Below are 23729 nucleotides of genomic sequence, written 5' to 3' on the forward strand. Positions count from 1 at the left end.
ACTGCCCGTGATGGCGCCATTTGCAACCTCCCTTGGACGTTTGTCGATTGCCCACGGCTGCCCATGTGCACGGGATAGCACCATGGCACGTCCTCCGACCGACCTAGCGTAGTCATCCCCGTGGTGACGCACCGACGAACCTTGTGCCGCCGTTGCGTGCTCGTACACTCGCACGAGGCGCCCCGACTGGTTTCAAGGATTGTGCATCGCCTGCCGTGGTACCAAGTACGGAGCTCGGGCTCGAGGCCAAAGAGAGAGGCCAATCGAACTGACACTCCTGATTCATCTCTCAAACTTAAATCGCTGGCAGATATGCAGCGTGGCCGAGTGCCTAATACACGGTAGCTGACCGGCCTGAATCTTCCGGCAGGCTGAGACGACACGTTGGTCGCATTGCGACTGTTATCGCGACGACTTCGCAATCCCGGAAACACGCCGGAGAGAGAGCGAGCTGTTGGTACCCACAGGTCTCGCGGCCAACCTGCATGCAGCAGCGCCTATCGCAGAGAGATACTTCGTTCTCTGCACCTATCAGCGCATAAAGGTCTCGCAGGAGCTCTCTGAAAGGACCTGTGCAAGGGCTCCGGTCCGAGACCTTTGACGTAGACTGAAGCAAAAATAGAACCTGGCATGGTGAAATTGTCATCTGCGAGCTGATCTTTGCTCACGTCTGCCGCAGGATTTGGATCGCTGCATTCCGTAGCTGCTTGCCGTCGGTGTCGCCGTCACTCCACAAAGGGCCTTGACGAAGATGCCGCTGACTGACTGCGTCGTGGAGCGAGCGAGCCATGCCATGCCATGCGCGTGGCCCAACGAGGCAACGGAGTGAGGGACGGGTTGGCGCGGACTGGCTGGACGTCCCACCAGGCGGCTGCGACGATCAACGACGACAGGAGGGGTCCAAATCCAGCTGTGGGCGGCCACCACGTTGGGCCTGGCGGTGGTGCCTGGGGACGGGCGCGAGACAAGCTTTCTTGTCGATGGTGCTTGGCCCTGTGGGCACGTCCGCATTCCGATTCGACGACGAGGGCCCCCCAGGAGCCACAGCCCGCAAGCGAGCTATGCTGCGGGTGTCGAGGGAGACGAGGAAGACAAGGCTGAGCTTGTTGCTTCGCACCGGCCTCTGATCCCAGCGCTAGCCGCAGCAATCAGCAGACAGAGAGTGTGAGGGAACCCACCGCCAGGCGACCTGTCTCCTGTGGTCGTCATCAGCGGCCCATCCCTTTGTTGCCCCCTGGGGCGCCGATCAACGGCGAATACGGGAATGCAGGAATACGCGGAGCCACGGCCAGGACGAGGACGAGGTGGACGTGACAGGAAGCCAGGCGGAGGGATCGACGGGTGAGAGCGGCCTCCGAGTCCCTCCGGGCGCGACGAGGGCATGAGGGGTCCTGGGGACTCGTGAGGCTATTCTTCCAGGCTTGCCAGGGCCCTGAGGGGGAAGTACGGACCTGCTCGATGTGGCTGCGGCGCGAGCGCGATCTGGACCCGATTCGAACCTCGCGCAGGGTCGCAGCAGTGCTGGTCTCGGGAATCTGGTGAGGGCGACTGACAGGGCAGGATAGCAGGCAGAACGGCTCCATGGCCGGAGGGTACAGTAGAGCAGGTAGCGGCGGATGGCGCCAGCTGGGATCGGGTCAGTCATGGGCCCGCCGGGTGGAGGAAGGGGCACCCGGCCAGAAAGGGTCCACGGGTGGAAAGCGCCAGTGGTGGTGGCCAGCAGCCAACTGGGTAGGTACAAGGGCGCAGGTCACTCGCCGGGGCGCTGGTAGTGTCTCCCCCGGGCAGGTACCTACCTAGAGTACATCTGGACATGTCGTGGTAGAGCCCTGGAGGTGGTCCGCAGCATCGACATCCATCACTCTGACACTCTAACGTTATCATGTACCACATCTGCATTCAGCTATCAACAGCGCATCAAGACGCGCATAAGAAACAACAATCCGTGCTGATGCAGCTCAGCACGCACACAGCACGCAGGCCCGGCGGGCAGCATCAACGGGGCGAGGGGCCGGCCCACCACCAACAGTCCACCACCACCACCACCACCACCACTATACTTGGGGATGCCCACCCACCACCACTTCGACTGCTCGCTCCTCATAATCAATCAGCCGGCGGAGAAACTGCCTGGCCTGGGATTGGTATCAGGATGCAGCCCTCGGCCCGCCAATGGCAATGGCATCGGCACAGCGCTCCACCGTCGCTCGCTGCGGGAGAGCAATCTTAGCTGCATCAGCCACTGAGTGAGTTATGCTGGGCCGGCCGGGCGCTCCGCCAGCCGTGGGCCGCCAGGCAGGGTTGTGTACCTTCTGTGTCCCGCACATGGCGCGCCCGCTGATGACGCGCCGGGGTACAATTTTTTACTCCGTACTGTGTGCCTGTGGTGCGTGCCAGGTGTGATGTGCACCGGGGCCAGCGGCGGCGGCGGCGGCGGCGGGTGAAGAAATCTTTGATCGACCTCTCCCCGCCCTCCCGACGCCTCCGTGCGGGCGGCGCCCTGACGATGGACTTATGCAGGGCCGACGTACATACAATGCGTACCGACGTCCCTCGTACCTCGTTGCGTCGTACGGACGGACGGGCCCGCTCTCCGGACGACGAGAGTTGGGTTGGAGCCTCAGATTCTTCACCGACACAAAAGCTTGACTTGCGTTGATGCCAACAACAGGAGCCTCCTCCGTCGTCGCGGCGGGGGAGGGAAACTGGTCAAGTACTCGTACATCTCACTGTCCGTTGCCCCCACCACCGTGCTGCTGTCTGTCCGTGGTGCGCCCGCTGCAAAGAACCCTGCACCGTTGGCCGTTTCACCCGCCATTGGCCCCCCTTTGGCGAGACAAGATCCATGAACAAATGCCTCCACGACCATGGACCTTCGTTGGCCGCTGCCCACTGCTTGGGCTGCAAGCCATCCCGCGCGCAAACGTGCCTTGGGGGGATGGGGCGGCTACCGGTCCTCGTCACTTCCACAAAGTATTATTAGTTTGGTACAGTACTGTACTGTATCCATGGTATGTATCGTACGAAGAATGCCACCGTTGTCCGCCCCAATATTATTCCCGTCTCGCCGCCTGCCGGGTGTCTTGAATCTCGGCTGGGCTGGGCTGGCCGCATGGCCCGTTGCCGTCGAGCGCTGCCCCGTGCCCCGTCCCTCGTATCACATCCAGGTCGCGCGCTTGAACCAGGAAAAAAAAGGAAAAAGAACAAGACACAGACCTGTTGCGTTGATTCCTTCTGGCCCCTCCCTCCCTTGCGCCGACATCCTGTCGGCCCATCAAGGGCCCTTTTTGTCGCTGGGGTGAGGCGCCGACTCCCGTGGAGGAGGACGGGGCGAGAGTTAGCGCCTCAGTGGCAGTGAGAGGGTGAGAGGTGACGACGACGTGCCTCTGGACGCACGCTGGGGGAGAGAGGGACGTACCTCCAAGGCTCCGCCCCCCCGCCGCTGCTGCAAGTCCGCCACCCAATCAAGCCGCCAGCGGCTGACTCCCCTTTCGACAACGGGGGACCGCCTGCTGGGGCCCTGCCGTCACTTCCACTTCCACTTCCACTTCCACATCCATCCGTCGTTTCCACCCGGTTCCCTTCTCCCGGCGCTCTCCACGCAACGCACGCACGCACGCACCTGCGCACTCTCACCAACCTGCCCAACCTTCGCGCTCGCCCCTCCGCCGCCGTCGCCGTCGACATACAACATATACCCGGTGCTGCTCCGTCGTCCGTCGTCCGTCGCCCGCCGTTCCGCCCATTCCTCGCCGCTCTCGTCGCCGCCCCATCGTCGCGCGCTGCAACGCCCTGTTGCAATGACATGTCGCTTCCCCCGATGACGCCGAACATGAGTTAGGAGAATGTGTAAGGACCGCTGCCCAGACTCAAAGTGGCCCGGCCTTGGCAACATCCCACGCTGACCTTTGCTCGCTTGCAGCGCTCACCGAACTTCGAAATAGCGTGTACGTCTGCTCGCTGCCCTGCCTTGTCCTGCCCTGCCCTGCCCTGCGATGCGATTCTTCACTCCGCCGTGACTCGACGACCTTGCGCTCGACTCCGTCGACATCCGCACCCCCCGCTGTCCCCGACCATGCCGACTGCCGTCGCCCGTCTTACTGCGCAACCACCCGTCGCTCGTTCCGCCACTGACTTGTCGCCAGACTCCTATTCAGCAATCCAGTATGGGCCGGCGCCAATACTGTTCCTTCGACGCTGGTCAGGAACATCACCGCGCGCTCCGTTCGTCTCTCCCACCGTTCTCGCCCCGTCCCCGGCCCCGTTGAGCCGTGTCGCTGACTGATTCTCTATCGTTGCCGAGCAGAGCCAGCTGGCGTACGAAGAGCGCTTGTCCACCAACCTCACGACGCTGAGCACCCGTAATGCGGAAAAGCTCGATGGCACCTTTGGTGGCCTGCTGTACGTGCCGCAGGTCACCAGCGTCCCCTCCTGCGACGCGCAGCAGTATGACTTCATCCCCCGCAACGTCACCCGCCGCCAGCAACTCCCTCCCAGCAACTTCAATGTCGTCGCTATAGCCCCCTGGTTCAGCATCGACTGCACCCTCGCCTATCTCCGATCCGCCTCCCACGGGCCCATCCGCGCCTTCATCTTCTACAAGCCCAACAACTCAACCAACAAGCCCCAAGAGGTTGACTCTCCAGTATGGAACCTCGACGACAATGGGGCGTGGAGGAAGAACTACCACTTCCCCATATTCGCCATCCCAGGCCTCGAAGGCCAGAAAATAATGACGCAACTGAGTCTCTACTCGGGCAACGTCAACCAAGTACCCCACGGGCCGGAGCTCAGCCAGCTGTTTGGCCCCAACCCCAACGACTACGTGCGCATATGGACCGACCTGACACTGGAGAACTCGACCAATGTTCCTGCCGTGTGGGCCTTTGTGCTGATTGTCATCGGTGCCCTTCTGCTAATTATTAGCGCCGTCTCCCTCACCATGCACTTCGTGCAACGTCGAAACCGAAAGTCGCTGAAGCGCCGAGTTCAGTCTGGCGAGGTCGACCTCGAGGCCATGGGAATCAAGCGGCTAACCGTGCCAGCCACGCACGTCAAAGAGTTCCCTCTGTTTACCTACAACGCCGAGCCGGACCTCGTCGATGCGCCACCGGTGCCCAGCTCGCCAGGTGCGAACCCCTCGCCGCCGTCCAAGAAGCGAAAAGGTCGCCGGCCCGAGCACCGCGCCCCGCCGACCGACTCGACGACCGTCGTCGGGTCTCGGAGTACCCGCAGCGTCAGAAGCATACGAAGCAAGCGTTCGAGCATCACCGGCACGGGCGACACGACAGCGACCAACAATCAACCGAATTGCCACATCTGCCTATGCAGTTTCGAACACCGCTCTTCCATCATCCGTGAACTGCCCTGCGGCCACATATTCCACCCAGCCTGCATCGACGAGTTCCTCACCCAGAACAGCTCCCTTTGCCCCATGTGTAAGCATTGCATGCTGCCGCGGGGGTACAGCCCGAAAATCACAAACGGCATGGTCCGTCGTGAGCGGGCAGTGCGACGACTGAGAGAGAGGGTAGACCTGGAGGACTCATCCTTTGAATCTAGCGACACGAAGCTCAAGGAATGGGGCAAGCGGCTGTTCAGCTCGCACGGGACGGCGGCACCGACGACAACGACGACGGCTGCAGACGTGCCCATGACACCCTTGTCGGCTTCTCAACCCGCATCGGATCAGGCCGAGCCGGACGCGCCAGCGGTTGCCACACCCAACGCGACAGCAGACACCGAGAGTGACGAGACGCAAGGCACGACCAACGCCTCGCCGATGGCCCCCGTGGCCAAGAACGGAAGACCGCGAAAACCCCGGCCTCGGGCCCTGCGGCTATTGCCAACGCACCATGAAGAGGGCGACCCCAAAGAGGCCGTTCCGCAGGTCGGGCGGTCCAGTCCCTCGTCATTTGCCAGGGAACGTATGCGACAGATTGCAGCCAAGAATGCGCCGTTTGATGACCCGGACCATCAACGGCCTAGATGTAAGATCCGTCAACGCTTGCGCACATCTGCCACGAGGACAAGAACTGACAGGTCACATAGGGCGGCGGGCACTGTCCAAGGCATTCCCGGGGTTCTGACAACGGTCTTATTTTGGCATCAGTGGAGGCGGCGATTTATAGCGGTGGGCGTTGGGCATCACCACTTTTGCATGGCAATGGCGTTTTGTCTTTTCTTTTTCCTGGGTCTGGGTCTCGTCTTTGGGAGTGTTGGGTCGGCAAAACAGGGAATGCATATCACGAGGATATCTGGAAAGGCGTTTGGACGAGATGGGGGGATTTGTTTTGTCGCTTGTGCGCACGGCGGGGACCGCGTCGCATGGAGCTCGGGTCGGACCCTGGCCATGCACACCCTTGGATGCGAGCCGCGTTGGCAGCGGCGCACATGGATGATTGATAACGGGCCGATGGGCCCTGGAGTCGAAGCTCGAGCCTCCTCCCCCGGCTGTCGGACGACGGAAATCGGGGGTCCTGGGATTTAAGGGTCGGCGTTGTTGGCGACAGCCCCGCGCGCCGGCGGGTGGGAACGAGCGCCGCTCCTCGGCGGCATGTATACGTGTATGGATGGGCATTTGTATGAAGGGCTCGAGGCAAAAGAGCCTGGAATACACAGCCAAATCAACGATGTGCCGCAGCAAGGCACACGAAAGAAATCGCCTTGCGCGTTGGGATGTCATCTGTGCGTGTCAGTGCCGTTATACTGTATCTCGCGTGTCAGATGTATACATTATATGTGATGACGGCTCGTGACGACGACCTGAAATAAGACTCATGTATGAGTTTGTATTACTGTAACTACCTGGCCGTGTGTGTACTGACTGTACTGTATGCCGCGCATCATCGTCATGTATGCCCTGGAGCAGGTTGTCCTGGAGCAGGTTGCGCCCGTCAAGACACACCCGCCCACCTACATACATACTCTGTACCGAGTAATCTCTCCAAAAACCAAACCTACCGCCCTGGAAGACCCTCCCCGAATTGTGATTTACGTGTAGTAAGTAATACTCAGTAGTTTCCAAAACGCCGGCCGGAACCCATCCATCCATGTAGTTTAAGCAAAAGAAAAGGAAGCACGCACGTCCCGTGAAAAGACAAAAGCCCACCGCCAACTCCTGGCATGAAAGCAAAAAGCGGGCTTTAGTATACTGTGTTGTTCCCAGAAAAGAACCTTTGATGTTCTGTGCAGCACGGATCGATCAATGCAGCACAGCAACGAGGCAGGGGAAGCAAAGGCGAGCCACGTCACGCAGCCCATCAGCGTCCGCGCGCGTCAATGAGGCGGTCCTCGTCGCTCTTGATGCCGCCCCTCGCCATGGCGTCCCTCACGCGCTCATCCTCCGCGACGCGCAGCCTCGCGCGCGCGCCCTGCAGGCGCTCGACGCCGCGGTCGATGGTCTCGATGTGCACGCTCAGGGGGATGCGCGGCGCGGCGGTGCTCGTGCCCGCGACGGCGGCCAGCTCCGGCTCGGCGACGCGGTCGCGCAGGTCCCCGAGGCCGGCCTGGATGCCCTCGAGCTCGAGGATCAGGGCGCTGACCTGCTCGACGGCCGAGGAGCGCTGGGCGTCGACCTGGCGCAGCAGGGCGAGCTGCTGGGCGAGGTTGTGGAGGCGCTTCGAGTTGGCGCCGACGAGGGTCCAGACGGTCCAGAGGATCTCGTCGCGGCGCGAGGCGATGCTCGACGAGGAGCGCGACGTGATGTCGTAGATGAGCGAGAGGTGGTCCTCGGCTTTCGTGAGCAGGCGGAGGATGCCCTGCGCCTCGAGGATGAGCGCGGCGATGCGGTCCGACACGAGCGCCGTGTGCTCAATATACTTGTCGAGGATGGCGCGCTCGCTGAACGGCTCGTCGGCCGTGGCGGGCTGGAAGGGGTAGAAGAACCAGGCGGCCCACTCGGAGAGGGCCGAGGGCGCGCCGTCGAGCGCCTCGGGCGACAGGGAGTCGATGTAGCGCGACGTCCAGCGGTTGATGGAGATGACGGCGTCGACGGCGGAGCCGACGTGCGTGTTGAACTTTTGCAGGTCCGAAGCGGCGCGGCGCGCCGTGTCGATGTAGCCGTCGAACTCGAGCACCAGCTCGCCGCGCGCCTGGATATCGCTGTGGCGCACGAGGCTGCGGAGGTCGCGCACCGCCGCCTCGGAGCGCTTCATCTCAAAGGGGAGCGAGACGCCGTCGGCGCTCTTCTCGAGCACCTGCTCGAACTTGGACTGCACGCCCATGAGGTCGTCGAACTCGACGTTTTGGTGGGGCTTGGCTGTGCCGTTGGGGAATAAGGGAAACGACGCCGATGATGATGACGACGAGGGCGGACAAAACGGCAGGCCGAGCAGCGAGGCGCCGGGGACGCGGCACACAGGCGAGACGGCCGCGTAGAGCGAACGTGTGGCCATGTTCTGCGCGACGATGAGCCCGCCAAAGACGAGATAGACGGCGAGCAGGGCGCCGAGCGGGTACTTTGCGTAGTTCATGGCGATGAGCACCACCTCGCCGGCCCAGAGGAGCAGTCTGTAGACGGTGGATGGGAGCGCGGCGAGCAGGTGTCTCTTAATCGCCTCGAGGGTGCCGCCGCCTTCTTGCGTGCGGCTACCACGGCGGTGCCTGGCCGCCTTGTGGTCCAAGTCGTCATGCACGTCAAAGGAATCCCTCCTGGCGCCGCGGCGACGCGCCCCCGCCGTCCTGCTCTTTGACGACGGGCTGCCGAGGGATGAAGCGCCCTTTGCGCGGCGGCGCAACGACCTGTCGTCGGTCGCATCGTCCTCGTCGGCGGCGGCAGCAGCCCAGCCGTAAGGGCGAATGGTGCGCGAGCTGTTGCCGCTGCTGCTCCTCCCGCCATCGCCCACCACGTCCACCATGGGCATGCGAAACTGCGGCTCGGGCGTGCGATACGTGATCCCGCTGCCCTGCGCGCTGCTGCGCCGCGACACCACCATGCTGGGGCGGAACGGCTCGCGCAAGATAACCTGCTCGTCATCCTGGTGCTTGGCAAAGTCGCGGATGCTGTCCTGGGAGGCCGCGCCGCCGGGCTGCGACTGCGATGACGAGCCCGCGCCGCCGCCGCCGGTAGAGAGCTGTGAGGGGAAGCCCGAGGACGGCTGGCCACTCGACAGGGGCATCAGGATGTCGTCGTCGTCGTCGGCGGGCAGCGACGAGGGCAGGATGGTGGTGTCGAAGCTGTCGTGCTCGCCCTCGACCATGCGCCAGGAGCCGTCGACGGGAAGGGAGCCCTCGGGCGCAAGGCCCGCGCCCGCCGCATCGTTGGCGGCACCGCGGCGCGAGCGGCGCGACATGCTCGCAAGATGGGCGGCTCCGACGGATGAGGCTTCTCAGAGCCGGTCCGCCTGCGTGAGCGACTGAGTGTATCACCCGCCACGAGGGCTCGATTCGCCACCCGCGTCTATATATAATCCAAGCGATGGCAGATGCCGACTCGAAGCCGCGGCGAATGCTTGTCCCTGGTCCGGCGAGCAGCAGGCAGCAGCGGCGTCGACAGTCGCGTTCGTCGTCGTGCGGGGACCGGCGACCCAGCCAATACTCGAAATCTCGAAACTAACTCGGGCGCGAGTCGGCGCGTCGCGTGGGCGGGTGGCGTGTGCGTGCGAGGTGAAGCGGAGACGCCAACTTATAGCTACAAACGCGGGGGCGTGTGTTTCGCAGGTTAATAGAGGCGTGATTGCGGTGTCGTTAAGCGAGGTGCGCGACGAGAGTGGTATGAGTCATGAGATAGGCAGGGCTTCGCGTGTGCTTCTTTTTTTCCGAAGAAGGCGAGGCGACCGGGGGGGAGGGAGGCAGAGAGAGGGGATGAAGGTAGCGAGATTGACGAGCAGGCAGGCAGCACGGCGTGGCGGCGAGGTTGAGCGAGCCGGCGGCCTGTTTTGCGACAGACGATTGTGTTGTCATTGGTGGGGCCACGCAGCGCGGCACAGCGCATCGCAGCGCAGCGCAGCTCAGGGGAGGAGCGGCCGCCGACCCTTCCATCCCATCTTTTTTAGCTGCTGTGTGACGCGCCGACTCGCCAGCTCATGGGCGCCCGGGGCCAACCCCGCGCCTCGCAGCGCAGGTTCCAGGCACGTTCCAGGTTCCGTGACGGTTGGCTGCAGCACTGAAGGCGACCCTGTGGGGCGGCGACGTCCACGGCAGATGGGCCCTCTGGATCCATTGCCTTGCCGCCCGCCCGCCCGCCCGTCGACGGCTGCCCGTGGATCACGGCCCGATGACCCTCCTTAGCGCGTGACACCCCCGGACGCCTCGTCCGTCCCCGTGATGCCTCCTCGACCACATCCGACGCCTACGTGCCTCCACCGAGGAACTCGAGAACAAGGTCCATTTCGCTACAATAACGTGACCAATCTGTCATGAAGAGAGCTAAACACACACAGTTCCTATCCCAGGCGGCCGTTCCAGAAGAAAGAACCAGGAAAAAAACGAGAAAAATCGTACCCAAACAGTGACAATGAAGCAGCTCACAGTGACACAATCGGCGCGCTCGTCAACACGCTCACGTCCTCGGCCCGCGCCTGCACGTCCCTCACCTCGCCCATGACCTGGCCCATCCCCTTGACGTTGCGCCTCGCCTCCTCCAGGAGCTGCCTGCCCGCCCGCCCGTGCCTCGCGTTCCTGGTGACGTAGTCGGTCGCCTTGCCCGCCATGAGCACCCACAGCGCCCGGCATGCCGCAAACTGCTCCTCGAGCAGCGCCACCACCGCCGCCGCCACCGCCAGCAGGCGCTTCGTCGGCTCCGGGCACTTGTCCCCGGCCAGGTACCGCCGGAGCGCCGTCACCACCCCGAAGAGCGACGGCCCCAGGCTCCCCTTGAGCTCCTCGTCGTCCCGGAAGTGGAAGCTGCCGTCCGACCGCTGGAACGTGAGAATGTCCCGCACGAACCGCTCCGCCGCGAGCTCCTCCTCCGTCTTGGGTGCCGACCGCCCGCTGTCCATGAAGAACGTCGACGCCGGCGGGTTGAACACGGGCGCCGACGCCGTCTGCGGCTCGCCGACCAAGGACGGCGTTTCCGGGTAGCTGCTTACCGGCCGAGACAACACCCTCATCACGGGAGGCATGGAGGGGGACGCATCCCACGCCGACGGTGAATAGTTGCCCCCCGCATAGCTGTCCTGCGACGTGGCAAAGCTTAACGGGGGTGCAGAAGCCCGCGGGACATGACCCCCGCCATGGGACCTGGTCGGGTTGCGCGCCGTGGGAGGGGCCGCGCCAAAGAACGGGTCCGAACCCATCGTCAGGGATGCTGGATCTGGTGTCGAGTAGGACTGGAAGTTCCAAGAGTCGTCAGAACCTATCGAGCTCTGTCGAGGCGGAGCACTGGGAGGCGGAGCACTGGGATACGTTGGCTGCTCCGAAGAACGCAAAAACGACGGCGAGAACGACTGCTGATGCGTCTGCTGTATAACGGGCTGCTGCATCATGGGCTGTTGCGTGATGGACTGCTGCGACGACGGGTTCGCGATATTCGACGCCGGGTACGCATATGAGCCCAGGGATATCGACGACGGATACACATCTGCGTCCAGGGTCATTGAAGTGGTGCTCGGAGACGTGGATGGAGGCATTCGCTGCAAGAGCGCCCCCCATCTACCTGGGCTGGCCGCCGAAGAAGAAGGTGGATACAGGGTCGGGGGCATCGCCGGAGGGGCGGGAGGCGCAGCGGCCCCCGGGCTGGCCGACTGAGTCGGGGGCGCTAGGGAGGGCCCAGTGCTGGGAAACCAGGACGCCTGGGACGCGGTAGACGTGGTCGACGTGGTGGTGTCTCTGGATGCCCTCGACCCGAACAGTCTCAGAGCCTCGCGCTCCTTTTCGCTTCGGCTGCTGGGTCGCGCGGTTGCCTCGCCGGGCGACGACGAGTGGCTCAAGCTGGTCGGGTCGACCATGCTGCCGTGCCTAGCCGCAGGCAACGGCGCGGTAGCTGCACTCAGGAAGTCTGACGGGGCGGTGTACAGCGATGCACCCCTTGCAGCTGCCCGCGCGGCGTCCCGGCTGGCGCGGCTGGCTTCAGGAATGGCCGCGCTGCCGGCGCCGGTGGCCAACTTTGCTTTCTTTAGACCGTACGTCCCTTTTGCTGCTGCATGGTCAGCACACATGAAGGGTGCCGAGAGAGCCCTAGGCTCGACGACTTACCTCTCGTGAAAAGGGAGCTACCTGCTGAGAAGGCACTCGTAGTAGTCCTGGTTGACCTGCTCGCTGCGGGGTTGGAGGACCACGGATAGGGGCTGGAGCTGTCCGGGAGCGGCTTCTCCTTGCTCGCCGTCGACTCCCACGCGTCGGAAGCCTGTCCCGACGGTGCAAACGGGTTGTCCGCGGGCGGCGCTGAGCCAACCTCGCAGTCCATGTTCGTGCTGTTGGCCGAGCCAGTGCTGGAGAGGTCATCGATCCAGTCTACACGCGCAAATGTTCTGAGGGTGACAGCCGGGTTCTCCGGGCTCCGACTCAAGCGAGAACTCCTGCGACGACTGGAAGACCTCGACCTCGCGCGGTCCCTGTCTCTGAAGCCGCCGCTGCGTGTTCGCCACGCGGATGCTGGTGCGGCTAAACCGGCAGCCACGACGGCGGCGCCGAGAGCGGCAGTCCCCTGGACGGTAGCGCGGGCGCCAGAGTGGTTTCTTTGGCGGGTTCGCGACCTCGACCGACTCCTGGACCGCGATCTGGTCCTAGACCTGGCGCGCTGGTGCTGCACAAGGCCGGCGGTCGCCGCCACGCCTCGCTGCCACATGCCCATACCGCGGTGGATTTGCGAGTTCGTTCGGGGCGCCTCAGACGCCGATTCCCAATCGTTGTCACTGACTTCCATGGGTGCGTTCAAAGCGTCGGCGTTGCCTCCAGTGAGGTTCTGGATGGCGTCCTGGTCGTACATTGGCGACTCCGCGTCGTCAGATCCACGATCGCCGGGACCATCAGGAGCCTCGTCAGGGTGGCCACCAGGAGCACCATCAGGGAAATTGTCGGGAGCGGCGTCGGGGCCAGCGCCGTTGTCGCCGTCCGGTCCCCCATCGGCCCCACCTGTACCGGAGCCGTCGCCATGCTGGCCGGCGGCGCCGGCCCCACCATCCGGCCCGTGATCTCCATCGTCCGCGTCGTCAGACCCACTGTCCGACCCGTCATCGCGAGTCGACTGGACGTCATCCTCCTCACTGTCCGAGACGAGGTCGCTCTCAGTGCCACCTCGACCAGCAGTCGCCCCGGGTCCCAGCAGACCAGCGTTCTGGTTTGCGCCGCCACGAGCTCGCAGGAGCACGTCGTTGTCGTCATCAGACGGCTCAAGGTCCGGGATCTCGATGTCCAGTGGCTCTGCAGTCTCCTCTTCGACCGCGTACAGACTCGTCCACTTGGACACGAGCGACCACTTCATGCCCAAGTCAATGGCCTCCTGGCGAACGACGGCATCGTCGACGCCGCCCCGGCGACGATGCAGCCAGCTCTCGCCTCGCTCCAGGTCGCCGAGCAGTGCCCGGACAGCTAGTTTGTGCAGGGTGGCGTCCGGCTGTAGGAGGCGCTTCGGTAACACTCGTTTGGTCACGGCTTCACTGCCCGGTACTCTGATGTTGAGTTTCACGGCGGTAAGCTGCGCCGTCTGCACGCCGGAGTCAAAGAGCAGAAACACGCGGTTGCGGATAAAGGGGCTGATGGCGGAGATGTCGGCGGGGGACTGCTTGAAGGACACGGGAGGTTGGACAAGCTCTTGGCCGTCTTCCCCGTGCCATTCGAGCTGCATCTCGACGCTGCCCACGTGGCCTGCCAGAGCGGATTTCAGGACCGCAACGACTCTATCTTCCCAGCCGCCGCCGTAGACATTGGTGATGACCTCGGCGTAGCCGCCGCCGGCCTTTGCCAGGCCCTCGACCAGCTCGTGAGACACCGAGTAGCCGATGCCCAGGGCGAAGCAGCGGAAGAGGCCCTCGCTGACGAGCCTCTTCTCCTTGACATAGTCAATGGTTTCCTGCGGACCCCAGATGGCGCCGTCGGTCAGCACGACAACGTCGAGGGTGTGATAGCCGCCCCTTGACTCGTAAATCTTCTTCAAGGCAGGGAGAATGTCGGTGCCGCCCATGTCGGCGGCAAAGTTGCGTTGGACGTAGTTGATGGCTTCCTGCCGGGTCTGCTCAGTAAGCCCCTTGGAGCGCGGCCACATGTACTCGCACTCGCTGCCAAAGCACCAGATATTGAATGGGCGATTCTCAGGAATGCCATTGATAAAGAACAGCATCGCCGACTTGAGGCTCTCAATTTTGTCCGTCATGGAGCCCGAACGGTCGGCGACGAAGATAATCTCACCGTCGTGAGAAAACCCTTCTCCTGTGAGGAGATATTCTGATGGGAGGGTGAGCATCACCGCCTTGTGGTTGTCTAGATCCGGGTGGACCTCGACACACGCGAGCGGGTTCTCCCTGTTTTCAGACTGAGCCGTGGTAATGGTAATAACCAAGTCCTTGCCAAGACTGGTGCGGCCGTCCTCGAGCTGAATCCTCCCCGTCTTTTGGCTCATTTCTGCGTCGTCGCGGCGCATGACAAAGTCGTCCCAGGTCTGGCATGCGCGCTGTCCGGCGGCTCTCTCGAACCGGATGTTGTGCGTGTCGCTGTTGACAGTGATGAGCTCGTCGGCAGTAAGAATATCCGCCTCGAAGTTCAACCAGTGGCTATTCTCCTGTTCCACTGCGACGCCGTGGGGCACGTCGCCGTATCGAGGGGCGATGAAGGTCGGCACCGTTAGGGTAAAGACGTCGCGGTTGTTCGACGTCCTGTGCTTGAGGAGACACATGAAAGACAGCTCAGCGCGCATCTTGGTGTTGGCCTCGATGTTGGCGAGGTTGATGGTGAAGATCTCGGCCGTCTGCTGCTCAACCAGGCCGCCGGTCCGGCCCTGGCGGACGGCATTGTCAAAGTCGCGGCGAGCTTCCTCTTTGCCCTTGACTTTGCCGCGAATTACCCTGTTCACGCCGATGCGACAGTTGAACTCGGTCACAGTCGCATCGAGCGGCAGAGGGAATTGGTATGTCCCTTGCTTGATGGTGTCGGCGCGGTTCCAAAACACGTGCGTGACGGTAAACTTTGCCGTGTCATGGACGACCTGGACCTTGACAGACGAGGACAGCGGCGGGAGGAAGCCCTGTCGCGGTTGTTGCGGCCGCTCGTACTCGTGCGCTGGCTCGTGGGGCCTGATGTGTGGTTCCGGTGCCCAGGGATCTATACGACGATGCTGGCCGTATCGATCGTTGCCGCCATGGTGCGGGCCATGGTGCGGGCCGACCCGCGCGAGGTGGACGAAGCCACGATCTTCCCCTCGTCCACCACCACCACCGCCACCAACCCCACCATCACCCAATCCCCACGGGTTCCGGTCGCGATTCCAACGGCCAAAGATGCCAGCGTCGTCGTCGCGATTGTCAACGAGGTGAGCAAAGCGGGGAGGCACCGGCTCGCGAGGGTCGAACACGATGCCCGGGAACATGCGAAGCGCCGCTGCTACGGCCATGGTGCAGACTGTACAGGGCCCGCACGCGCGGCGTCGTCGCTGCACAAGTCTCGTATACTGACTTGCAACTGCTAAGAAGGAGCGAGAGAGACACCGCTGTGCGAAACCTCAGGGTGGTGAACCTGGGGTCGGGCGGACGGTGGGCGCCTGCCTGTAGTCGTCCTTTTGTATCATCGACGCAACGCCCCATCCCATCCCGTCCCACACGTCCGAGTCGAGACCGACGTGCATTGCGTCCCAGAGTCTTGGTCCTTGGGTGCGATGTGGCGGCTGAAGGCGGCAAGTGGGCGATGCGAGCCAGGCGCCCGCAAGGCAAACAGCCAGGGTCTCATCCTGGCGGCATCATCGTCACCCACCTCCTCCTCAGGTTCAGCCCCAGCCCGAGATCAGCGGCACGCAGGACTCCGCCCCCAGCTTCGGTGACGGACGCGCGCAGGGGGGGGGGCTGTCGCGATGCTCGCCAATCATGCGGTGCGCCATGCCGCAGAGTCCTGCCCTGCCACGGGAGCTGGGCTGGACCGGGACACACGGCTTAATTCCAGATTGACGAGGGGTCGTCTGTGCCGGCATCGGGGTTCCAGGCGAGCGTCGATAGGGCGTCGATGGTTGCGCGCCGCGGGGTCCAGGGTCGCGGCGAGTCGACGAGGGTTGGGCATGTCAGGTGCAGAGTCTCGGGCGGGACGCTATCGACCAGCGACGTCCCTAGTGCTTCCCAGGCGTTCGCCTCGCCTCTGATAGTCGACGGCCGCCTGATGCACGCACGACAGCCGCACAGCCCCCATGTGCGCGATATGTCTCACTTGCCTGCTGGTGCCGGGAGGCTATGCAGGACATGTTTCTTTTTCCGCGAACGCCTTGGCTCCGCCCAGCGAAGCGCCTTGTAAGTGGGTGACGTCCGGCATCACCACCACGCAACATCACATCACGACGAAGGGAAACAGCTTCATCTGGCTGTCTCCCAGCGCGACACCACATAGCATCTGCGACCCAGCTCACCAGATCTGAGTCTTATCGAGTGCCCAGGATTAGCAAGAGCCCGGCAGCCAGTCGTCACGATGGTCTTCGCCGTCTCCTTTGGCGATGCCTACACCATGGCCAAGATCGCCTTCCGCATCGGCCAGGCCTTCACAAAGGGCAAGAAGTCGGCCCCGGCCGAGTTCCGCGAGGTCGAGTCCCAGCTGTACTCGCTGAGCGCCGCCCTCAACGCCTTCTCCAACGCGCGGCGCTCCAACGACAACGCCGCGCCCCTCATCGTCGACCGCACCCAGCTGCCCGGCAACGTGCCCGCCCACTTCTCCGACAACCAGGACATCATCCTCGGCATGCTGGCCAGCTGCAACGAGACGCTCACCCACCTCGACGGCATCGTCAAGAAGTACAGCGTCATCACGGCGCCCACCGACGCCGGCCAGACGCGCATGAAGCGCTGGAGCAAGGACCTGCTGGCCAACTGGCGCAAGGTGCAATGGACGACTGAGGGCGGCGACCTCAATACGCTCAGGAGCAACCTTACAATCCAGACAAACAGCCTGAGTCTCATTCTGGGAGTGGTCGTCAAGTAGGTTTCGTCTTGACCCGCGCTGGAGTCCCCGCATCCGTATAAGTCGACTAACACGGGCTCAGTTCCCAGGCGGACCGCCTGCAGACCGACATGGACCACATTTCGACCATGCTCGGCGACATACACGAATGGTACGTCGAAAACCTCAAGGGGAGACCTGGGGCCCCAGGCGTCGTAGGCGGTGTCGCGAATGCGCCGACATTTGGCTTAAACGCGACTGCCACATTCGGAGCTGTCGCTACGCCAGGTGCTGCTGCGCCGAATGCCGGCGCGGCCGATGAGGGCTATGCAGTGGCGCCTCCCAAGCCCCTGTATTTCGAGCTCCACGAGCAGACGGGACAAAAGTCCAAAGAGCTGTGTCCCAAAGCGTCGTTGAGCCAAAAGGTCTCTGGCGCGTACTACAGCTCGTCGCTACGGAACAACCAGCTCTTCAACTGCGGCTGCCCGAACTCGGGAGACGATGCGCATCGCTCTGCCGTGGAGGCGTATGGTTGTAAGTGAATGCCGCGCTTCACCCACTGTACATTGTCTAACGCAGGCTCAGTGTCTCCTCTCAGCTTTGCGGCAAGGATCGCAGGCGCCGAGCGCTCGTGGCTGCTCTACAAGGTCTCCAACAGAGTGACGGACCAACTTACATCGCTGATTGTGAAGAGCGTACCTCCTGAAGGTAATTCGAGCAGGACCATTCATTGCTCAGCCTACAGACTTTCTGATCTCTTTTCTCAGTCATGCACGACTTTGAGGAGCTGCTGATACACGGCCTCAGCGTCCTCCAGACGCGGCAGATGCTCCAGCGCAACATGAGCACCATGCTCGCACACCCCTCTGAAATGAACGCAGAGAACCCCAAGGCCAATATCCTGGACCTGGTGAGGTGAGTGTTCGCGGCGCCTGAAAACAAAATTGGAAGGACCTTTGATCTGACGCCGCAAAAGCAACGCGACGACACTGCACAAGTCCATCTCGTCCGTAAAGTTCTCCTCAGGCAACGTCACCTACACGCGCGACAACATTGACTTTGTGCAAATCCTGCACTACAAGTCCATCGAGCTCAGCCGCATACTGGAAGAGGCCATCCTGCCACAGAGCGCGTTTGAGGAGCACCGCAAGGCCGAGATCATCATTACGTACGGGAAGCCCGACCCCGACGCCAAGGTGGCACCAGCCGACAACCTTGCGCGAACGATTCTCCAGCGTACGTGCTCTGCATGCTGCCGGGGCGGGACCAAAGGCTGATGAAGCGCAGTATACAGCCAGTCGGAAGTTCAGCACAAGAGGGGCGAGGACGTCTTGTTCATCAAGAACGTCGAGTGCACGGGCTACGACGCTTCCGACACGCCGGGCGCGACGGCGACGGCGACGATAACGTTGGAGTTTGCGTCCGCCGACGGTACCATGAGTTGCAGAACCCCTTCTCGCTGAGACCTATGCTAACGCAGCCGCATAGCTGCCTATGACTGGTTCAAGGAGCTGGAGGCCATCCGCATGGACCTCTTTGTCATTGACCTGCAGTATCCGCGTGACGACGAAAAGGTGCTCGTGAAGCTGTGCGTGTCCCGCCGTCGCTTGATGTACTTCCACGACTTGGAACGGGCTGCTGCTGACTTGGCTCACAGGCAGGCACAGGACGTGCACACGGAGCGCATGCACATTACCGACGCCGACATCATGATACTGCAAAAGGCCAAGACGGAGCGCTTCCGGCTCGTCGTGCGGAGCAAGACGGGCTACTCGGTCCTCAGCCAAGAACGTTCGTGAGATCTCTCGCTTGAATTGTCACACAAGATAGACTGACGGCCGCAGTGACAAAGGACTTCTTCCAGACGCTGGCGACGCGCAACACGGCCGACTACAGCGCGCTGTCGTTCGAGGTGTACATGAACTCGGCGGGCAAGCGCGTCGTCAAGCAGTGCCCGCGGGGTTTCTCGCACCTCTTTTTCTCAGACAGCAAGAGTGAGTCCTGCCCTGGCTTCTGTTTATGTGAGCAGGATGATGCTGACCGTGTCGCCAGTCGAGCAAGTCTTCACCATGGGCCTCGCGGCCGTGGGTGGGCCAGTGACGCAGCACCAGATAGAAGGGCCGTCGCCAGCGACGCCGATGGAGGGCGTGGTGGAGGGCTGAGTGCCCAGCCCGGGCGCGTCTAGACGGCCGACGTTGTAATTAAGTTGTATAACGATTCTCGTTGCATGCATGTTCAAAAGGAAGCGTTGTCAGTACATGTTGAACAACGTCGGATGATCACGTCGTTGGTGCACGACAGGGAGAGAGTCTGCGCGCGCCCTCCAACTTCATTCGCCGCGCGCCGCCTTTAAACAGTAGACTTACGCCGTGTCATGTCTCGGCGCCCCAAGTGGGATCGGGACTCGACTCGGGCGCCGTCATGTCTCGCCATCACGTGGAGCGGACCTTCTTGGGGCGTGGCTTGGCGATGTTCGAGAAACGTGGCGAGGGTGCAGTCGGGAGTCGGGACAGACGAGTGCTGGTGCCGCTAGAACAGTCTGGGGGGCTTGGGCTTCGGGATGGTCGTGCTGCCAGCGATCCTCCGGCGGGGGCCAGCCCGACGTGCAGCCTGGCATAGGGCAGGCCCAGCCAACACCTGCCGACGCTGGACAAGATCCCCGGCCTCCATGGCCTCCAAAGGACGGGACGGGTGCCCGCCCCAGCGCGGTTGGCCACCTGTACGCTGTGCCTCGGCTGATGGTGGCAGGGCCGGCGTGTCAGTGTCCCCGTCCGCCACAGCGGAAGAGGGGTCCGTCCGTCGGTCAGTCTGGCTGACCTGTCCCCACGAAATTCCATCCATGGATCCCTGAACCCCACCACTGGCGAACCAACAGCGCACCCGAACCCCCCGACCTGGGCCACTGACGGAAGCTGGAACCGCAGCGCTTCTGCCGTGAGCCCCGCCCGAGCGCGGCGGCCCCGTGGTCGGTCCCGCGTTCCATAACGTTCCGCCGCCGTCCCTCCCCCCCAACTCTGCCTTACCTTGACGCTCCTACTCCTCCTCCTCCTACTCCTCAGCCGTCACCATCCTTATCCTCCCTCTACGGCCCGGTCCCACGCGCGCAGCCCGACTGACCCTATCTTCGACCGTGCTTTGCGCTGCGCTGCGCCGCGCCCCTACGACGACTGGCGAAGATGACACAACACTCGCACCCGCCGGTGACGAACGGCACCACGGCAAAGGTGCCGCACGTCGCGACCCCCGCCGACGCCAATGCCGATGCGCCGCCCCGAGCGCCTCGCGTCCTGCCCGACGTGTGCCACACCCTGCGCCGCAAGGTCCTCGCCTTTCTCGAAGGCGAGACCGACGACAAGGTGTTGCGCAGCACGCAGGCGCGGGCGCGCGAGTCTATGGTGGTTATTGAGGAGGCGTTGCAGCGCTACGGGTAAGACCTCGGTGTGCCCCCACGGATCCATGCAAGATCGCCTGCTGACGACGTCGCAAGACCCGACGAGCTCTCTCTGTCGTACAATGGCGGCAAGGACTGCCTGGTCCTGCTCATCCTCATCCTCGCCTGCCTCCCGGCCGCCACCTCCCACATTCCCCCGAAACAGTCAGCACACCCCTCCGAGAACGGCTCCCCGCCCTCGATACAACCTCTGAAAGCCATATACATTGCGCCTCCGGATCCGTTTCCCGAGGTGGAGGACTTTGTGTCCATATCGACGGCGCAGTATCACCTGGACTTGACGAGATACGCCCTGCCCATGCGCCAGGCCCTCGAGGCCTACCAGCGAGACCAGCCGCCGGTGCGGGCCATCTTCATGGGCACGCGGCGGACGGACCCGCACAGCGAGTTCCTCACGCCCTTTAGCCCGACCGACGGCGACTGGCCGCAGTTTATGCGCGTGAACCCGGTGCTGGACTGGCATTATACCGAGATCTGGACGGTAAGCGGCCTGCCCGTCGTGTAGAATTAAGTGGCCACTTGCTGACGCGCTGACGTGGCAGTTCATCCGACGCCTGGACATACCATTCTGCAGCCTATACAACCAAGGATTCACGTCACTGGGCGGCACCAAGAACACGCGCCCGAACCCGGCGCTGGCGCTCGACGGCGATACAAAGTCCTTCCGGCCAGCGTACGAATTGATCCGCGACGACGAAGAGCGCCTGGGGAGAGATAGGTAGAAGGCGTGGGAAGAGATGCGTGCGACTTGGGTGGATCCGGGCGCATTGCTTGTTACGAGAGAGAGCCATCATCATCAGACTATACTGCTACAAGATTTGGATATGGCCATTCGCGGCCTGGCTTGGACGAGCGGTAACTCGAAAGAATGAGGCATCGCCGTTTCAGCCTGCTTAGAAGATAGACACACAATTACATAGAGCATGATGGCGTTGGCGTTCAAGACATACATGATATCTGAATACGGTTGTGGGGGTGATGGGCGTGCTTGGCGTTCTTCTGGGCGACGGCTGCTGCCACATGCGCCGCCTCTGGCAGTGACAGCCGAAAGCCGGTCGTCGGCGGTGGTGATGTGTCGGGTCTGATGTTGAATTCTGGGGACGCGCTGCAGTGGCGTGGCGGGGCCCGCCGCCTCCGGCACTCCACCCGCATTTGCCAGCCGCGGGCCCCGACAGCAGCCTCGGCTTGTGATCGGACCGCCCCAGCTCGGCGGTGCAACCTCCATCCATCCAACATCCGTATCTCTGGTCAATCGACTTTACAGCTTCCATCAAACGCCCGTCCATCCCACCCCGCGGCGCAAAGGGAACCGATCGGCCCTCCTCGCCCAGGCTCCCTCTCTTTCATACACGCGAGTATCGACGACTCCCCCGTCCTCCCTCGCGCAAACCACACACAGCAGCAGCTCCGACTCCCCGATGACGCAACAACGCCAATGACCGACTCGAGCTTCCTCCAGGCGCAGCAGCGCGTCGCCGCCCGCCGGCAGGCCCGCGAGGCCCAGGCCGCCGCCCGGCTCGCCGCGCAACGCGAGTCGTCGCGCGCCGCGCTGCAGCTGCAGCGGCTGCCCTTCCCCTTCAACCGGCTCGCCGACGCCGTGGGCGCCGCCTCGTCGCGCGAGGGCACGCGCCCGGCGTTCCGCGTCGCCCAGGTCGACGCCGAGCTGCTCGACGAGGAGCTCGTCGACCTGCTGCGCGGTCAGGTCGGCGACGCGCTGCGCTACTTCGCCGGCGGCCACCTGCACGACGACTGGTCCGCCGAGATCATGCTGGCCCTGCGCGCCGTGCTTTTCAAGCTCACCGTCTGGGACCACGACGCTACCTACGGCGCCGCCCTGCAGAACCTCAAGTACACGGACGCACGCCGCGTCGGGCCCGTCCTCGTGCCGCCGTCGCGCGCCCAAAAGAGCCTCTACGGCCTCGTCACCGTCTTTGGCAAGTACGCCTGGACCCGCTGGGAGGACTGGCTGCTGGAGCAGGACGACGGCCACAGCCAGCCCAGCGCACGGGTGCGCCTCCTCTCGCGCTGGACGTCGCGGCTCTCGACGGTGCACTCGGCAGCAGCGTTTGCCTCGTTCCTCGTCTTCCTCCTGCGCGGCCGGTACCGTACGCTGCTAGACCGAATCCTGCGGATGCGGCTAGCCGCACCTACGAGCCAAGTCAGCCGCGAGGTGTCGTTCGAGTATCTCAACCGACAGCTGGTGTGGCACGCCTTCACCGAGTTCCTGCTCTTCGTGCTGCCGCTCATTGGCATCAACCGGTGGCGGCGCTGGCTAAGCCGGACGTGGCGCAAAACCAAAGAAATCATCCATACAGGCCCGACATCCGGAGACGGGAGTGATGCGGCGGCGCGCGGCGAGTACGCCTTCCTGCCAGAGCGGACATGTGCCATCTGCTACCAAGACCAAAATGACGCGGCGACGACAGAGACGGAGGTGCTCGCGGCGGCTGCATCATCGGGCGGCGTCATCGGCAGCGCGCAGACGGACGTGACGAACCCGTATGAGACGATCCCGTGCGGCTGCGTGTACTGCTTCGTGTGCCTGGCGACGCGGCTGGAGCGCGAGGAGGGCGAGGGCTGGACGTGCTTGCGGTGCGGCGAGCACGTCAAGGAGTGCCGGCCCTGGAGCGGCGACGTGCTGGAGCCGGCGGCGGCGCCGACGGCGCGGCGCAAGGTGAGCGGAGGGGCGGCCAAGGTGGTGGCCTTTTCTGACGACGTCACGGGCGGGCTGACGGAGCAGGACGAGGACGAGGACGAAGAGGATGAGGATGAGGAGGGGTTGGATGCGCTGCAGGAGTCCTCGGAGACGGATGGGGAGGACGAGGAGAGCAAGTGAGGGAGGCGTACGGCGTGGTTGCGACATGATGATATGATTCCCCCGGAGTAGGTTGGCGATACGACGCCGTGTAGAGATGTACTGTAGATGGCGATGGAGCAATGGTACCTGAGGCCGCGGGTGAAAATGTACAACATTCGGGTTCGCAGGTCGCATCTTATTCACGCGCTCATGCGTTTCGGCGCTCGAATGCCGTTTCTGCTCACTTTCCATTCAGTAACAAGACGCTCACAAAGCGTCCGATGCTCCATTACCTGATACCCTTCCCGCGTGCAGCCCCAAATACCTTACCTATCTATCCTCCGTCCGGATCACTACGCTGGCCGGCCAGTGGATAGATGCTCCAAAGCTTGTCCCAGACGGCCCGTCCCACGAGGCCACAAAAGTCACAGGTACCTTTAGTAAAGACACCCAGGTTAGGTGCTTGGCAGTGCCCCA

At 63.2% G+C, this 23729-nt stretch overlaps 6 protein-coding genes across 6 annotated transcripts; 4 read left to right on the forward strand and 2 right to left on the reverse strand.

The window, feature by feature from the left end:
• Positions 1-3845: 3845 nt before the first annotated feature.
• PLICBS_004360 (uncharacterized protein) lies at positions 3846-6089 on the forward strand (the record flags this gene model as incomplete). Its single annotated transcript, XM_065600497.1, has 5 exons — positions 3846-3849; positions 3923-3947; positions 4146-4263; positions 4307-5990; positions 6052-6089. 5 exons carry the CDS (start codon positions 3846-3848, stop codon positions 6087-6089), a joined length of 1869 nt encoding a protein of 622 aa, XP_065456569.1.
• Positions 6090-7262: 1173 nt separating this feature from the next.
• Positions 7263-9293, reverse strand: PLICBS_004361 (uncharacterized protein; the record flags this gene model as incomplete). The annotated part of the gene is made up of 1 exon (XM_018326907.2): positions 7263-9293. One exon carries the CDS (start codon positions 9291-9293, stop codon positions 7263-7265), a length of 2031 nt encoding a protein of 676 aa, XP_018174369.2.
• A 1173-nt stretch (positions 9294-10466) lies between these two features.
• Positions 10467-15484, reverse strand: PLICBS_004362 (uncharacterized protein; the record flags this gene model as incomplete). The annotated part of the gene is made up of 2 exons (XM_018326906.2): positions 10467-12076; positions 12136-15484. 2 exons carry the CDS (start codon positions 15482-15484, stop codon positions 10467-10469), a joined length of 4959 nt encoding a protein of 1652 aa, XP_018174368.2.
• Positions 15485-16539: 1055 nt separating this feature from the next.
• On the forward strand, positions 16540-19166 carry PLICBS_004363 (uncharacterized protein; the record flags this gene model as incomplete). The annotated part of the gene is made up of 10 exons (XM_018326905.2): positions 16540-17042; positions 17108-17538; positions 17590-17712; positions 17772-17919; positions 17981-18240; positions 18292-18435; positions 18493-18592; positions 18662-18795; positions 18849-18998; positions 19057-19166. The coding sequence occupies 10 exons, from the start codon at positions 16540-16542 to the stop codon at positions 19164-19166; spliced, it is 2103 nt and encodes a 700-aa protein (XP_018174367.2).
• A 1014-nt stretch (positions 19167-20180) lies between these two features.
• Positions 20181-21177, forward strand: PLICBS_004364 (3'-phosphoadenosine 5'-phosphosulfate sulfotransferase; the record flags this gene model as incomplete). Its single annotated transcript, XM_065600498.1, has 3 exons — positions 20181-20431; positions 20492-20936; positions 20998-21177. The coding sequence occupies 3 exons, from the start codon at positions 20181-20183 to the stop codon at positions 21175-21177; spliced, it is 876 nt and encodes a 291-aa protein (XP_065456570.1).
• A 713-nt stretch (positions 21178-21890) lies between these two features.
• On the forward strand, positions 21891-23291 carry PLICBS_004365 (peroxisome assembly protein (Peroxin-2); the record flags this gene model as incomplete). The annotated part of the gene is made up of 1 exon (XM_065600499.1): positions 21891-23291. The coding sequence occupies one exon, from the start codon at positions 21891-21893 to the stop codon at positions 23289-23291; it is 1401 nt and encodes a 466-aa protein (XP_065456571.1).
• Between the last annotated feature and the right edge of the window lie 438 nt (positions 23292-23729).

The sequence above is a fragment of the Purpureocillium lilacinum genome (genome assembly GCF_023168085.1).
Source record: "Purpureocillium lilacinum CBS 284.36 DNA, scaffold_3, whole genome shotgun sequence".
NCBI lineage: Eukaryota > Fungi > Ascomycota > Sordariomycetes > Hypocreales > Ophiocordycipitaceae > Purpureocillium > Purpureocillium lilacinum.